The 17,550-nt window shown below is 54.5% G+C and overlaps 1 protein-coding gene across 2 annotated transcripts in view; it reads right to left on the reverse strand.

Annotated features, from left to right (window-relative positions):
* Nucleotides 1-17,467, reverse strand: part of LMX1A (LIM homeobox transcription factor 1 alpha) — a 44,252-nt gene extending 26,785 nt beyond the window's left edge. Inside the window, exons 1-2 of one of the 2 annotated variants that reach the window (XM_085300200.1) lie at nt 17,392-17,467; nt 16,598-16,784 (exon numbers count right to left, since the gene is read on the reverse strand). In XM_085300200.1, the coding sequence (XP_085156326.1) occupies nt 16,598-16,784; nt 17,392-17,467 (263 nt within the window). Of the gene's footprint in view, nt 1-16,597; nt 16,785-17,387 lie in introns of both variants that reach the window. The other variant, XM_085300201.1, reaches the window with a different exon arrangement.
* Nucleotides 17,468-17,550: the final 83 nt, after the last annotated feature.

Raw genomic sequence — 17,550 nt, forward strand, 5'->3', positions numbered from 1 at the left:
ACCCGAGAGTGTTCCTGATCCCACTGGAAGAATTCCTGGCAGGGGCTCAATAATCGCCCACTACTGTAGGCAACCAAGTGCAAGAGCATCACTTCAGCTCCAGATACACAAGAACCTAAATCCTTACCCCTGACAGAAGAGATCCTTCAACCAATGACTGATAAAGGGAAGCATGTAAAGATGCTGTTTCCAAAAGCATCACTTGTTTTTAGAAGAATATTTAAAATAAGTCTACAATTAAAAAGGCACAGTGAAGACAGTCTGACTGTGCAGCTAAGAGGTCTGTCAACAGCACCTTRGAGAGACCAGTGCTGTGGTGGATATCAGACAATGAACAGTCACTTGGAACAGAGGCATCTTCAAAGGCCCAAAATGGAAACTGCCAGTCCACGGGCACAGAGCTAGARAGGCACAACTTCCCAGCACAGCCACAAGAAAATAAGTATCAGTGCTAGGAGAAATTGCCTGTGTCTGCTTTGCCTCCTACCACCTTSCTATCTGTCAACAGCCATTGCCAGCCCCAAGGTAGATAGTTTAAGGGGGGTTGTAGGCAGTGGTGGAGCAAGTTGATGCTGTGCTGAAATGGGGCCTGGGAAAGCCAGGCTGGCCACAGCCCCAGCCGGATGGGCGGCAGAACCTCTCCCAGCAGCAGGTCTGGTCCCAGCTCAGAGCAAGCCAGTCTCTGCCACTCCCTCCTCCTCCTGCTCCTCTCCATCCCTTTCCTTTAGACTGGCCCCAGCCCCTCATTGCTGGAGCAGCAAGAGTCAGCTCTGCCGACGCTGCTGAGGGGCCCTGAGCCAGCTCTGGCTGCAGCCTCAGGATGAAAACATCAGCTCTGAAACACAGCAACGGGAAAAACAGACATGCGGACACGTGCACTCACAGGGACTCCTGTAACTAGGAGAGCTCCTGCATCAGCGGAAAGGTTTGCAATGACGGCCAGTTCTGGGCACCCACTTGGAGAGTGGGCTATGGTTTCAGGGCAGAGAGGTGGTGCTCTCAGTGTACACCCACAATTGAGCAGGCTAAACAGCATCTGCTCCCAGCAGACCACGAACCCAGACACGCATCTCCCCGTCTGGCGGGCGCTCAGGCCACCACACCGTCCTGCCTGCTCAGAGGCACAGGCAAGAGCAGAAGAGGCCGGCACGTCAGCCCCACGTGCCTGCCTGGCCCTTTTCCCCGCAGCGCTTATTGAGGCTATGGAGGAAAGGAGCAGCGCAGCGACAGGCAGCTTGGGATGCTTGAGGGGGACCAAACAGCGTCAGGCTCCTGGAGCCCCCCGTGCCTGATGCTAAGTAAAGATCAAGTTGGGAGCGCCAGTGCGGAGGCGACGGAGCCAGGTCAGACCAGAGACCAGAGGAACGAGAAGACAGAAAACATCATCAGGCCATTGGCTATTTTTATCTGCAAGAATCAGCACTTAATACCCTCCTATCTCCCACAAAATGTCACTTGAGCTCTGGGCAGAGAGTTTACACTACTTACAGAGAGGGGCTGAAACTTGATCACGTAATCCCTCCTCCAGTCAAAAGTTTTAGTGGGATTCGCAGCGTCTGGATGGAGGAGCTGAGAAAAACCTCTTTCCCCTGAGAAATTATGGCCACGGCCAGAGCACAGGCAGAACAGATAGGTCCCCTCCTGCCTGCTGAGGACCACGCTGCCCTCCCAAAACAGCCCTGGGCTCAGTCTGCACAAGGGCCACTTGCCACCTCCACGGGGCACAAGGGGCTCTGCTAGCCCTGGGGCTGCGGCATGGCCTCCCCCAGCATCAGCCAGACTTCAGCGAACATCCGAGGGTCTCCAGGAGATGAGGGGGATGGAGAAAATTGAGGCGATCACCACTCCTCTTGCTAAAAGCTAAATGCTTCACTGGCCTGTGCTGGCCAAGGAGCATCTTGCACGGAGGTGTCTTGGGGCCACCTCAGCCCTTGTAGGGGTGCACGTGGCCTGGGGAGAGCAGGTGCCGGGGTGTCAGCGGGGTCTTCCAGCCCCAGGGCACACATCCCTTCTCCAGTGGGATGTCAGGAGAGGCAGCAAAGCCAGCTGCTCCCCGGAACCAAGGGGGAGCACAGATGGAGCCCCCCAGCCAACCCCTTAGGGGACACAGAGAGGGAGGGATGGGGACAGGAGCCAGACACCACAGAGCTGCACAGCAAGTACCCAGGGGGATGGATGAAGGGCAAGAAGGAGCAACACGGAGCGGGCAGAGCCTGCAGGCAGGTTTGGGGGGCAGGACCCCCTCCTCCCGTCTCCGGGAGCCCCGGCGCCGCAGCGGAGGTACGCCACCGCCTCTCGGCAGCGCCCCACCGGCCCGCGCGCTGCCTTTCCACCGAGCGGCTCTAATTACCTCAAATGTCATCTCCCCGCCGGCCCCCTCTCCTCTCTCCGAGCAGCCCGAGCCCAGGCGTGCCGCGGGGGCGACGAGCGGAGGCTTCCCTCACTTAATAAAGGCAAGGTAAAGCAGCGCCGTTATTAACGCAGCCCGGCTGGCCTCCGATCCCCCCTCCCCGCTGACGGCAGGAATATTGCACCAGTAATCCCAGCGGAGCGCCCCGGCACTGCCCCGCAGCAGATGTAATAACGTGGTCCCCGCACACCTCTCTGGGTCCCCGCAGGCCCAGGCTTTGCCCTTTTAGATTGCACGCGCCCCGCTCGAGCCCAGACCTTGCAGAGAGACAAGGGGAGGGAAGACGACAGCGTGGGGGGTATTGCACAAGGGAAAAATTGGGGAGAAACTATGGCAAAGAGATGCCACTGGACCAGCAGCAAGCCTGTGAGTGCAAACACCAGAAGTACAAGAATGGGGCAGATCCGGGGTCATTCAGATTCAGGATAGCATCCTGCACATCACCTGCCAGAGGACTCAGCCCACGAGGGCAGAAAAGCAGGGAGCAAGCAGCTCTCGGCTGGCGCTGAGCCCCTCTAAAACGTGCTGCAACACGGAGGTGTTGGTGTGGGGACAGGCAGAGCGGAAAATCAGGGCTCCTCGTTAACAGCTTACATCGGAGTTTAGGGGGCAGGAATCTCACGAGTGCCTAACTGACTCCTGCTCATGCGTGTCCTTTGAAAAGCAGTGGGATTTTAGCTGCCCCCAACTGCCCACAGGTGGCTTTTTTTTTTTTTTTTTTTCCTTCCATCAAGTCGCCCTTTTAAATTGCCTTTGCAAAAAGACTAGCAAAAACTGTCAGGACAGAAGTGCAGGTGAAGAGAGCACCTGACCACGGAAGAACGGAGCTCCTGGGTTATCCCAGGGCTATGGCATGGCCAAGTCGCATTCAGCTCTGAAGCCCATGAGGAGTTTTACCTTTGGTGTTGCTGATAGCAGCTAGTGCCCAGGAGAGGAGGGCTGGAGACGGACGAGATGGTCATGCCATAGCCCACGGCAGAGGGTTTCCCAGCCAGACATGATGTCCCCAATCCCCTCGACATGAGGGATAAGGAAAGTCCAGGTTGGGCTCCCCACAAGTCCCACACAGGGTGCTAATAACAGCACTGCGCCTCTATGAACCTCTCAGATCGAGTTATTCTCTGGGCTGATCCACAAATCGGGGCTAGAAGCACAGCAGGAGCAAAGAAAAGAGACATTAAAGGAGGAGAGAGCTGTGGCTCCATCAGCTCGCATCTCCAAAAAGCACTTTTAAACTCCTTATCACAGCTTATCCCACAGGGTGCACAGCCAAGGGGGCACCTAGGGCAGCTGCTGGGGCGGGCTGGAAACCTGCCTGGAAAAGGGAAGCAAAATGACTTCTCCCTGTGCCGTACTTTCAGCCAGATCAGTGAGCTGGCTTGCTAGGGCCAAAAAGGGGAGGAAGGCAGGAAGATGCAGCTGGGAAGGAGGGGAACAGCACGGGAACCATCCCTCTTAGTGGTGATACTGCAGTGAAGCCATAAGGTGAAGTCCACGCACCCATCAAATCATGCTGCACTCACAGGAATGAGAAGTAATTCAGTGCAAGCAAATAACAAACAGCAATGGGGAAAGAAAGAGTTCTGATAGACCCAAAAGCCATCTTTTATAGAAAGGAGCAGAGTAAAAACTCCAGAGAACTGCTGAGGCAAAACCTGCATTCCTGAAATGGTCTAAAAATGATCGCATCGATCTCCTTCCATCTCTGATTTCTAAGATCCATTTCTGAAGCATCATTGTCCAGAAAACTTTGGTTCATTGGATGCAGTTAAATAAACAAACACAAAAATCTTTTAGTTAAGACTTGAATGATCTCCACAAACATCTTGCATATTTTCAAGGACACGGAGGAAATGCACATTTTTCCCCTCTTTTGTGGGCTTAAAAAATGCCCCAAGGGATAGAGTCATTTAGAACTACTTAGGAAACACAAAGCATATAAAGCTTATAATTATTTCTCTGCCAAGGGCTTGTCAGTTTGAAAATCCTCGCGCTCGAACCACTAATCCTTATGGAAAAAAAAATATATAGCTTCAGCATGATGTGTTGTTGGTTGACTTTTGCTGCACTTTTCCAATAGGAAGGCGCAAAAGGAGAACACACAGATTTGATTTTCATTTCTTTAGCACCTTTCATTCACAATGAGCCCAACACACTCCCCTGACCAAGCAGGTCAGACATGTCACTCAAGACTCGCTGCCCCATGGCTGCAAAGCGTTGCATCCGCACGGAGGCCAAGGGCTGCTCTGCACAGAGGACATCACTCTGCAGTCACTAGGCCAGAGAGGAAAGGACCCAAGCTGATATTTGGAGACAGGAGTGTCCAAATAAGCAAGAAGAAGTCATAGCTTGGGGGAGCTATAGTTATTTTAAAAGGCAGAGATTGGGGGGGGGGGGGTAATCCTGTTGGAAATAGCATAAAAAGACCGGATTTGAAGAGACTGGGGATGGGGCATTCCAGCAGAGTGGCATGAATTTGGGCTGTCTGGTTCAGTGGCCAGATCCATCAAGCGACTTTCTAGGGGATGTCTGTGCATATTAAGCCACCCTGCCTGGGTAAGGACGGGTCGTAACGGTGCACTACAGCATGGGCCCTTTGGTGTCTCTCAAATAAGCAGCCCTGGAGAAAGAGACCCACGAACCTGTGTTCCTGTATGCATCCCAGCATCAAAACTTTGGCCACGTTTCTTCCTTCTTCGCTCCAGTGGTGCTTAAAGAGTTTGAAAATCGCTACAACGCCTTGGCTGCAGTTTAGCTGCAAGGCTAGAGGAGGAGAAAGGTGAATGTCTGGGAGTGGGCAGGAGCCCAGAACGTGCTCGGCCAGAGGTCGCTTCACTGCAAGCCATTACCATGAAACTGAGAACTGAGTCCAGCGGAGATTTGCAATGCAGCACATCTGGACACTACTTCTCCCCCCAACCCAGTCCCAGAGGCAGCTCAGCTGAGAGTGGCCTCCACTGTCTGCTCAAGGCTTTGGCTCCATTTCTGAGCTGGTCAACAGTGGTGCAAAAGTGGGTTTGACTCTGTGGAGGAAGTTTACAAAATGATGACGGCAAGGGCACAGACTGTAAGCATGTTAGCAACCCTCTCAACGCTGGAGCACCTCTCATGGGTGGAGATGTACATTGTATCAGACAGTACAGACACACAAGTGAGTGCCCCAGATCCTGCAAGGTGCTTGCAAGTCTGCCTTCAGTGCTACCTGGATGCCAGGCTGCAGACTAGAAACCATCCATCACACACCTCTTGCACAATAGAGGCCAAAAAGCATCATCTAGGACTCCGCGCAATGGGGAGAATAGCATTGCTGCTATCAAGGACACAAGTCTCACTTGGACCTACTTTCCCTATGCAGAGCTCTTCACTCATCTCAGACCTCCTCTCCCATTACCTTCTCCTAATCCATCCAGTAACAAAACCTCCCATCAAATAGGGGTTTTATGTCTTCAAGGTAATGTGCACAGGAAGTCTCTCTTGCCTTCTGGTTAACTCTCCTTCCTAGGGCCAGAGCTGAAACAAGCTCAGACTCAAGAGTCTAACCTATGAGTCTTTAAGCTTCATTAAACTTTTAAGCCAGTCCATTGAGGTTGCTCTTTCAACCTTTCATAATTATAGGAGCAGAACGAAGGAGCAATGATCACCTGAGCAGGCATCAAGAAGATTCAAATGCTTAATGGCTTTCCTGTCCAAGCTCCGACATCCACATCGCTGTTTGAAAGTGTATACTCAATATCACTGCAGCACTCTCTCCGTCAGCAGAGAGACCGAGATATACATAATTAAGTATTTCAGTTCTCCATTTCCAACCCAGCCAGCTGGTTAATGCAAGCATGACTCAAGAGGCACTGAGCCTGGGCTCATCCCACCTAACCAGAGACTGCAGTGCCTGAGCTGAGTGTAAAGCTGGGTTCACAGACTTCTTTCAGGTGAGCAGCACCCCCAGGTCCCTCTGCAACCAAGGGCTAGAGATGAGCTTCTCCGTGGAACAACTCAGATCTTGAATCTTCAGATCTTGAGATGTCCCCTTCAGTCCTTGCAGAAGCTTACAGAAAGTTTGCCTGCAGTTTGAGAGGAGCCTGTTCCCCCACCATGATCACCTCTTGCAGGGCTGATGGTGCTGCACACCCAATGAACGCGTTGCACGGCCGCTTATAGCATCTGGCAAGGAACATCCTCACCCTCCCTGCCAGCGAGTAGGAAGAGGCGAGAAATAGAGTCCTTTTGTCCCCCAGGTCTCAGACAAAACTCCCAAGGAGCCTGGTTCCAGAACAGCTGGACAGGAGTGTGTTCCTCCTCACCTGATGCCTGGACTGTCCTTTTGAAAATAAGAAAAGGAGAAGATGCCCCAAAAGGGCATCCTGTAGGGTAGCCCAAATTACACGGTTGGCATAGACATCACTGGGTGAGTGTTGGACTTGCTTTGACAAACATCCAAATCAGAAGATCTAACAGCCACTTCCATTATCAGCATCTGAGAATTTATTTATCCAAAAGGCATCAAGATCACCACTGCAGAGGCAATGGTGAACATGGTGTAGTCTCCACATTGTTTCTCCCTCCACCTGTTTGTACGCATTACTGCGGAGACCGTGAATGTTTTGCACAGCTAAGACATTGTTTTCCAAGAATAAGCACTCCGTTAACAAGGTCAACAAATGCTGAGCAGAAATGACAATTGAAACATCTCTGAAATTTAGTGGGGGTTGTGGGGGAGGAACAGACAAAACCGAGTCTTTCAAATAAAAAATGTCACATCCGAGAACTGTGTTCGGCTCCCTTAACTCATTTCTCTCCCCTTTCCAAACGTTTCATGCCAAATACTTCCCTGAGCTTCACTAGCAAAGAGAAAATTCCAGCCTCCTCCTTCCTGCTCAGCTGCCTTGGGGTGATATTACACAGTGAAAAAAATATCAACTTATAACGTGGCCCCTCTGAATTCAGGCAGGGAAGATGGAGCCCTTGACACACAGCAATTGCAGCCTCATCCAAGAAGCTCTGCAGCATAAAACAGGAGAGAAGAGTGCACGCACCAAAGAGGCGAATTAAATCARAACAGCCCTGAAGAAGGCTTTTCTCCATGAAATGCCACTGCCTCTTGTAGTGCTTTTAAAACCCCGCTTCCCTCTCCGCACGCAGGGGACTCTCCGCCTTGCCTCGAGCGATCTCCGGGGCCGTCGTCCCGCAGCGAGGCGGAGATAGTGGTTATCATTCCAGAGGAATAGCCGCGCCACGGGGAGATTTTGCACGGTGGCAGCGGGGGCGGAGGGCCGGCAGGAGGACAATGGCGAGAGGAGTGATGGTTGTGTTCAAAGGGATTTGTTCCGCTGTCAAGGACAGAAAGATCTCCCCGAGAGCAGCATTAGGAAACGAAGTCCACAAGGGAAGGAGAGGGGTAGGGAGCGGCCACAGACAATGTACGGCCAGCAGCAACAGGGAGGCAGCTGTGAAGGATCAATACCGGGCCTCGACGGGCTCGGGAAGCACAATTATGGGCCGAGTAAGCCTCCGCCAGCCCGCTCTGCCCTTCTAGGTATTTGCCCTGAGGACGAGCGAGATGCCTCTGCTCTGGGCAAACCTTTCATCTGCAGCCGTGGAGCCCTGGCGACCCCAGACCCCGGTTTAGAGGGCAAATCTTCCGGTTGCTGAAAGGCCACAGCGGCGGGAGTCCTGCCACGGCTCGGAGCAAACGTGGAGGGGTGCCGCGAGGGGAGCCAGGCCTGCGCCGATGTGCTCGGGCAGCAGGGCTTAGCCTGAGGAAGGCACAGGACGGTAGAGAAACGCTGCTGCCTGCCACGGAGAGCTGAGTATGGGGACAGGGGAAAGCTGTTCTCCTGCAGATCGATGARCCTTGGCATCAAGGAAAGCAGGAGGCTGTACACCAGCCATCCCCTCAGCGTGTCTCTCCTCAGCCTGGCTGACTGGTTCCACAACGCTTAGGAGAACTCGTTATCTTTGCAACGCAACCTCTCCGATACCTCTGGTCAAAAGTAACCCAAGGTGGAAAACACAACAGCAGACATGACAAAAATTAAGCAAATCTGSAGAGAGACTGAGAATTAGTGCCCTGCTTTTAAACACCCCATGCAACATGCTGAAAGCATTTGTAATGATGAACAAAGCCTTTATAAACACATTCATGTTTCCAGCTCTATTTCACGGCGAAAGAGGCAGTCACCGCTCAGCTGCCTGTGTGCTGCCATGATGCCTGTGGCAGAAACAGACACTGAACCCAGTGCAGAATCATGTCTGAAGGAGCAGGAAATGCTGAGCCTCTAATGAAAACAGGTAGGCGCACACACACAAGTACAATATCATACAATAAATAATTTGCATTGAATACGTAATTATTCCACCCCTGCTTCGAGAAATATAAAGACCCTCCTTTTGGGGGTGAGGGGAGGAAATCAAACCTTCATGGGGGAAAATAACTGTTTTTGGATAGTCAACCTGCAAAGCGTGGAGCACCTGAATGACCCCTGGCAGACTCAAGACACTGGTCCTTCATTGATAAATCTCAGCAGAACAGATCAGCGAGAAGACCAGAGTCCTCCAACAGCAAAACCTCAAATAAATAGAAAACAGTGCCACCACACTGATATTGTGCCCTTGCTGCAAACRAAATCCTGGCATGGCACCACTCACAGCTCACCCTGACCTCAACCCCTCAGCAAGATCTTCAAGATCTGGCTGCCCTTAAATAGTGGGGCAGAAAGCCTGGGATTATAGAACGCCTATCCTGAGGAAATCTAAGGTTTGATTATTTTAAACAAAGAAAAAAAAACCAAACAAATGAAAAAAAACCCACAAACAAAACAAACAAACAAAAAGTAGGTCTGGAACGAAACGCCTGCTGGTTTCACAGACACGCAGCCCGAGCACTTTGAGACAGCCTGAATTACGCACTAAAAACACAAGGGACAAGCTGGTTTCATACATCTCCTCCGAGGACAAACAACATCGTGAAAACGTATATGGGGAACAGTCGGCTGGGTTCTACCTCGGCAGGATTTATCAGTTTGCCTCCAGGTTGTAAGTATTGATGTCACACAAACAAAAAAGCGTTTCTGTACTTACAATGTAGCCCAAACTGTAGCTTCAAATGCTGTCACATAAATCTGTGTAGTATTTGCAATTTCCGGGAACACGGTTAGTTCCTTCTGCACCCCCTTGTTCTGAAACCTATTACATACGCACACCAATTCCAAATTCCCATGGAAAAATGCATTAAAAAAAAATGTCCCTTCCCTTGGCTGACCAAAATCTAGTTGAAACTATGTTTTTTTTCACCCTCAAACAGAAGCAGGGTCTGCACCCTCATGCCCAGGAGAGGTACTGCCCCAGCAATGGACACCAACTTTCACCCCAAAAGCATCGGCTCCTTCCTCCCCTCCAACACAGAGGACACTTTGGGTCCTCCCAGATGATTGGGAACCCCAAGATGACTGTGCAACATCAGTCTYGGAAAACGCCACAGATCTGGGTATTTTAAGGAGGTTTCACCCCATTGACAGCCACCTTCCTGCAAGCCCAGGTGGAGGCAGACTGCAGAGCGCTGCCTTCTCAACGGGGCGCGCGGCCGCGAGGAAATCGGCCCTGACTGCTGCAGCTGCTGCRGGGCTTCAGCACACCCAATGCAAGAAACCCAATTCTGGGTTCTTTTAAAAACAAGATTTGGAAAATTCATCTCTTTGCCTAGTGCCTGCAAGCAGGTGAGGAACCGGACACCCAAGGCTGGAGAGCCTGGGCAGGAGAGGACCCAGCTGTCGTTCCAGCTGGTGGAAACCAAATTCGCCTCGAAACAAAACAAACCCCCCTTTCTTCCCCAAGCCGCTCTCTGTTCAGAGCCTTCACTGGGATTATGAAACCCAAAATGATTCGACCAGCTCCAAATGCTCTATTGAGGGCTACTGCTGGAGCAGAGAGAAAGGTGCCGAGGAAGGAGAAAGAAAGAAAAAAGGTGGAGGAAAAAAAAATCACAGGTCCAAAATAGGGCAGCAGCAATGGTGGAAGCTGCTGATGTGGCCCAAGATGGGACTCTGCCAGCACCAACCCATCAGGGCTGCAGCAAGCTCGCACCAAGGCCACCTCCGATAAGCAAAGGAAGGCCGACTCCGAAGCTATCCCTGTCCCCACCACGCAGGGACAGATGACGAGTATATTTGGCTTGTTTGCACGCAAGAAGGCTGCCTCGCTCCCAAGCTGCCAAACGTCTCTCCGTTCCAGGCCTTTATATGAAACATTAATTGTAAGACACAAATCTAATTAAGGGCAGGGGGAAGGGGCAAGTCGCCAGATCTATTCTTTGCTCCCTTTCGAAAATAGCAGCCTTGCGAGCGGTGCGCTGGAGGACGGGGGGGCATCTCTCGTGGCGGACACGCAGGCAAGAAGCGGCGATGTATTGCAGTTGCCTCGTGTTTCTGGAGCAAATCTCACAGTGGCCGCCTTAATGCCCCTCTAATCGCTGCACACMGCTAGTTTGCTTCTTTTCACCCCCTGCCAGCCTAACGAGGCAGCTTAATAAAACAACCCGCTTCCACCTGAAGCTGGGCATGGAAAGAGACGTCTGTTGTCCAGGGCCAGGAGCGCCGACAAGGCAGGACATGGGACATTCCCTCCCCTTGGGACATTTCAGATTAAGGGATGGGGGTAGAAGYAGGGGGTAGAAAGGGAGGTTGGGACAGAGGAGGGACTTGCTATGGGAGACAAGGCGGTGGAGATGGGTAGGAGGGAAGGACAGCAATAAGGGTGGGGGATGTTAAAAGAAGCAGCTGTGGGATTGTCCGAGRGAAGGAGAGACTGGCAGGAGGGACACGAGCAGTGCCACCACAGAGACCTGCCACGCTCTCTGCTCCTGCTCAGGCCAACGTGGCTGCCCTCAGTCCCCAGCCAGCTGGGGAAACCCAAGTTAGCACTGTCATCTCTGTAGGATCCCTTACAATGATGGAAAAAGACACTAGAGGACACATCACACCCTAAGCTGCCTGAATTGCACCTCCCTGGAGGAGCTGCTCTCTCTCCATCAACTGCAAGAGGAGCAATAGTCTCCTTTCATCATGCCTTGTTCTGAGAGAAGGCAAATAAATATTTATTGACAACAGAAACCCTCCAAGCCACCAGAAATCTCTGGTCAGTGGGAGCCAGGCTGCCCTAAGCGTTTAACGTTGGCATCACCTATTCGGTCAATGCATTTTGGATTATCCCTCTCACAACAACTCYAGGCTGGGGAAGCAGCTCCGCAGCTCGCAGCTAACTGCGCGATTACCTCCATGACCCACGTTAAGCAAGATAAAGAGCAATGATGCTTTAAACCCCTTCCCCTCTCATCTACGGCAACAGCTGTCGAAAGAGTTCCTAGCGGATGAAAGGAGGCTCTGCTGCCCGGAGCGTCYGCCTCGCGCTGGGCGTGACGGCTCTTGCCGTCCTCTTGGGCAGACCCGACTTCACCCTCCCAGTACCGCACTGCCGAGGGGTCCAAGGTACCTGCGCACACCTCCCAAATCAAGGCACYGAGCGTGACTTAAAAACCCAACGCTTGCGGGTTTCTTTGTGCGCATTTTCTTTCACATGCATCCARAGACTAAAGGGCTCTGCGCACACTGCTTTTTCCTTGCAGCCAAACGCACCTCTGCGTTTTAATTCGGGAAAGAGCAGTTTGAAGTGCCCATGCAACCACATGATTCCAAGAGCAGGGGATTTTAGAGCAAACGCCAAGCCCAGAAAGCTCTGCAATAAAACCGCAGAAGCTGGCAACAGCACAGACCTGTCAAGTCTTGCTAACACGGTGCAAGCGTCACACAAGTGCCTCGCTGCGCCGGGGAGCCCCGCATCGCGGTGCAGCGCTGCGGCCGCCCCTCCGCTCCCGGGGCCCACATGCCAGCCCTGCTCCGAGATGTGCCGACCATCTGCTCCTGCCAGGCGGGGGTGGGAGCCGGGGCTCTGCGCCGTGGCTGGGGACGTGCCAAGCAGTCACGCCGTCACCACGCTCCCCAGCTGCGCCCCCCTGTCACGACCGCACCGCTGTCAGCCGACCCGGCCTCARAAAGTGGTCAGCAGGGTTTCTTTACCCCAGCATCTTCTGCCGCCTTCATCTCCAGAACATCCCCATGGCTACAGGTCCTCCCCGCAGGTCGAGGTCCTCCCAGCCTTCGCAAGGGTACCACAAAACGCCTCTCAGCGAGTGTGATTTCAGACATGCCCACGCTCGTGTGCGTTTGGAGCAGGCAGCCACGGGTTTTCCCAGTGGGACACGGAGKGCCGGGAAGCCATCTCTGCCAGCCAGCTCAGCTACGCTACCCAGCTCCTCACCTCGCTCCCAACACTAAAGAGAAGAGCCCACTAGACCCCCACGTCGTGATCCTATACCAGGCCTACATACAAACCCTTCCAAGCAAACCGAGCAGTTTGAAGAGATCCTTCCCAGCCACCGCGCAACCTTCCCTCCCCAGCTTGTGGCTGCGTTTTGTGTTGGTCCCCCAAAATACCACCACCATCCCACCCCCTCGGTCACTAGCGCAGAGAGCAGCTGGGGCCCTAGAGCCAGGGAAAGTCCTCCGGGCTGCTCCGCGATCGCACGAAGCACAGAGCTGGCCAGCGCGCGGCCTGAACCTCGTAAGAGTTGAGACTTATCAGGTTTGGCCAGCTGCCGGGGGCCGCTGCGAGATGCAGGATGTTCTGTAACGCGCGTCCTCTGCCCCAGATAGAGGCTGTCCCAGGGGCAGGGGGCCGAGCGGCCTCTCGTGAGGAGCCCTCCCCACCGTCACTGCCCCCGGCGGCAACGGAGCGACCCACCTTCTCCCACCCCACCGCCGAGCCGCCCCGAGACGATGTCGAGACCCGGCCCAGCGCTCCTGGTCTTTACGGGAGCTCTCTCCAGGTTCGCTACCGAGGTCTTCCTCTTGTAAAAGATTAAGAAATGCGAAACATCTGTTTTAATAAGTGATTCATCAATTTCTAGAGTCCAGCGAGTCAGATGGTTGCTTAAAACTGCCTGTAACACTTTCCACGGGCGTATTTATAACTAAATGCATAACTCGGCCATCTCGTGCTCAGTTATTAACCCTCTGCAGCCTCGTTACAGGCAGAACAGATAGCGAGGGGTAGTTACATGTCAGAAAATACTGCACCTACTCATGTTTGGGAAGCTATCCCAATAGCCACCATCTGGGGGGGGGGGGAAATCCGTTCTTTGAATTAAAAAAAAATAAAACCAGACGCTACCAGGCAGGATCCTGATCCTTCCCTGGATGCCCGCAGCTCCAGCGTCTCAACGGAAATCCCCAACCTCCCGCCTCAGGGAAAGTGCTAGGGGAGAAGCCCCGAGAGCCCCGCTTCGCCGCGGGGAGGAGCGGGCGCTTCACCCTGCCGTGCCCTCGCGACGCTCGGGAGGAAACGTGTCCATCGCCTGCAATAATTAACCAGCACAAACCCGGCTCCCGGCTGGGAATAACCTGCTCTGTCCAATATCAGCTTCCCCCCTGCATTTCGCACTAAAAGCGCCGTCATCTACATCACCCCCAAACCGGAGGGCTCTGTGCGCCTCCGTGGCGAGTCCCAGCAGGCTTCCGAACGCCGTCCCTACGCTCGGTGTCGGAGGAAACCTCTAAGCCGAAGGAATCGGCACTTTTTGCAGAGACCTATATTATTAAATACAGAGTTATATGCAAGTCTCGGCTATTTGGGACCCTGCCCCTTGTCCCCAACGTCCCCGACAAGCCGGGGAAAGGTGCAGAGCCCCAGGAAGGGAGGCGCCGCGAGCGTCCCCGGGTGCTGCCGGGGTCGTGAGCCGGAGCCGCGCGGGGTCCGGAGGGAAGGGAAGGGAGCAGGCRGCGGTGGCAGAGCTGGGACATGGCAGCAACACTCCCAGGAGAAAAAAAAAWAAYAATAATAAAATAAAAATYGAGGGAACAACAACGGAGACGACRGCTCGCGGAGGGGAAGGCGCCGGCTGCGGGGACCCGCTCCGGCRGTGCTGGGACGCGGGCGCGTTATTAGCATGTTAATGCCGGGGAGCCGGCAGCGGAGCGGGACCAAGGCTGCCGCCGCCGCTCGCCTCCCGGGCCGCCGCTGCGTTCCCGCAGCTTCAGCGGGATCGAAACCACAGCAGCTCGGGGAAAACTACCTGCCACCGCGAACGCTCCGGCTCCAGCAGAGCTTACCGACCCAAACACAGCAGGGAAGGGGGGAAAATACCACCACCTGARTTTAGCGCTAGCTTGGAAATATTTGTGACCCCCTTTTCTTTCTTTTCTTTTTTTGTTTTCTTTTTTTCTTTGCAGTCAGTTCTCATCTATCCCAACAGTCCCGGGTCCGCGCTCAGGCGAGCCCAGCACAGCAAAGCAGCCGGCCGCGGCGCCCGTTTCTTTTCACGGCCAGGAGATGCAGGAGGARGATTTCAGGTCTGAGCCTGGCTGCTAGCGTCGAGAACGCCCGGACGGTAAAAGCTACGCACGCCACTAGTCAGGAAGGCGTTTCTGCGCTAACGTTTGCTCCAATTTCCCCTCGACAGTAACGGCTCAGCGTACGCCGAACGGCGGTGCCGARAAAGCAGAAGCGGCGCGTTAAATCRCGTTAAAATCGCGMTGCAAATCCGTGAGAACCGCTAGCCGAATTTCTGCCGACAGACGGGCGGCGCAGCCCCTCGCAACAGATTTGTGCCTGAAAACTTAACGCAGACCTCGCCTTCCCACTCCAGCAGCGGCTAATTCTTCCGCTGTTTCGTAAACATTCGAAAACAAGGTCACACACACAAATTCTGCTTTCAATTTTCCTTGTATCCATAGTGATTAAACTCGGACCCACAATACAGGACTTAAAGGAAACTTTACGTTTAAGAAAAAGGCACCGAGCGTAGCTAACCCACGGTATGCTGAAGGCCAGAGACAGAAATATTGCCGATGACTATTTTCTTGTAAAACAGCTACCCGGCCAGCTTTCCGGGAATTAAATCATCTCGCTCCGAAATAGCAGCGCCATCGTAATAGCAAAGAAATCCCTTTCCCCGACCCCTGATCTGCACCTTCTCCGAGAAGCAACCGGCCCAGAGGCAACACGAAAATTCAGCAGCTTCGAAACTCAGCCAGGGAAAAGACAACCAAGGAAATTCAGCAGATGCTGTGTTAGACRCCGCCTGCCTCGGCTTTTCCCGGACGTTCGTGGGCCTTATTGTGAATTTTGCCTTGGAAAGGAGCCTGCGTCCCTCGGACGCAGCCTGCACCACGGGGGAGGCTCTGCCAGGGCCCCCGGCTGGTCCCCAGCAGGGAGCAGGGTCTAGTGGGGATGGCAAGAGCTGGGCAAGCGGAGGGAGAAAAAAATTACTGCAGGAAGAATGTAAGAGCCTTCGCCCTGCTCCCACTGCCAGACAGCTAACAACCTGCCCTGGCAAGGTTTTTCTTTCTTTCTTTTTCTTTCTTTCTTTTCTTTCTTTTTTTTTTTTTAATCTTCATAGCCTCTACCCCCTACAAGTTTCCTCCCAGCCCCACACTGTCTGCAGGGGCAGCTACGGGGCTAGGGGCCTTAGACCTCAGCATGCCTAGGTCCAAATTCCTGCTCCATCRCTGCCTCAGATGTGCACAAAGCCTCCAGCACGTGATGGGAAGCACTCTGACTTCGGCAGGGCCTTCACTAGGCCTTCACCGTTCCTCACTGAGTGCCTCAGTTTCCCCATCTGTCCAGCGAGAGCAATAGCATTGCCCTGCCCAAAGGGGATATTAGGAAAATAGGCTCCACCAGGACCAGATTCAGGGAAGATACAGCGTTCCTAAATCCTCATTCTGCTGCTCAGTAGCAAAATAAAGCCAAAGGACCCGGGGAAAAGCTTTGCCGCTTCCCTCTGCAGCCCTGGGGTGCCCAGGTCCCATAGGCTCCCACCAAGAGGCTCCTAAACTCTCAAGGCACAAACCAACAGCCGCGAAACATCTCTAAAAAAACGGAAGAAATCAGAATGCGATCAGGCTCCAGGGCAGAAGCAAAACTTCCTACGCACCACAATAAGGCTGACGCCACTCGGGACACGCRGCACCGAGCGACCGGCACCGGGGCTCTGCGGGCCGGCGACGAGCCCGGCCGTCCCCTGCCCTGGCGGCAGGGCGCTGGGACTTCGCTGGCGGCGGGAGCGACGTGGCGGAGAGGGGACGGGGCTTTGCCGGCGGCGGGCAGGGGAAGGCACCCGGGGGGCRGCGGGTCACTCACTTCTCGTAGTCCAGCTTGCAGTAGAGCTTCTTGTCGCGGTAGAAGCAGGTGGTCTGCAGGGGCTCCTTGCACGATGTGCACTGCACACACTGCTCGTGCCACAGGCTGTCGTTCAGGCGCAGCAGGAACCGGTCCGAAATGACTCGCTGGCACCCTTCGCACACCGACTTGGGGGTCGCGGCTCTGCCTGCGGAGAAAGGGCTCAGTGGAAAGAGCGAACGGAGGGAGAGCGCAAGGGCGGACGGCGGGGGATCCCGCTGCTCTCGCTTCCCCACACCAGCTGGGAGCCCCGTGAAGGCTGGGGGGGTCCCAATTGCTCCCTGGGGGCGGTGGGTGTGCGGGGCGCTGCTCCTGGGTCYGGGAGGCAGCTGTGCCTTACAGGAGCTCCGGGGGGAGCAAATCGCCCCCGATTTCGTTCCTTTCGGAAATGCGCCGACAGAATCGCAGCTCAGGGAGGCAGCRACTGTTTGAGAATGGCGTTAAAAAGCAGCAAAAAAAATATTGTTTATTTCTCAATGCGAAGGAAAGCCCTTCACCTCGCAGAAGATGGGGGTGCTGGCAGGGAACAATTTAATTAAATCGCGGAACGAAAAAAGAGCCGCGGAGGAGGGCGCCGGGGCACAGCCCGGGCGCCGACAGGGCTGCGGGCCGAGCAGAGCCGAGCCGAGCCGGGAGAAAGCCGCGGACACGCGTGGGCGAGGCCGAGCAGAAGCCGTGCGGGCCCGTCCCTCCCCACGCCCAGCGGGCTACGGCAGAGGGGGGCCCCGGCGGGCCGGCGGCGCCCCTCGACTTACCTAGCAGCGAGGAGAAGGGGGCCGCGGGGTCCAGGGCGCTCTGCAAGCTCTCCTCCATCTTCAGCCCGTCCAGCATGGTGAGGAGCCGGGGCGGGCGAGGGGGCCGCGCCGCCCGCCTGCCAACACAGCCCGGACACGCAGCGCTCAGCCCCGCCGCCC

This window comes from Rhea americana, unplaced genomic scaffold (genome assembly GCF_003343005.1).
Source record: "Rhea americana isolate MKP2758 unplaced genomic scaffold, rheAme1 scaffold_162, whole genome shotgun sequence".
Classification (NCBI taxonomy): Eukaryota; Metazoa; Chordata; class Aves; order Rheiformes; family Rheidae; genus Rhea; species Rhea americana.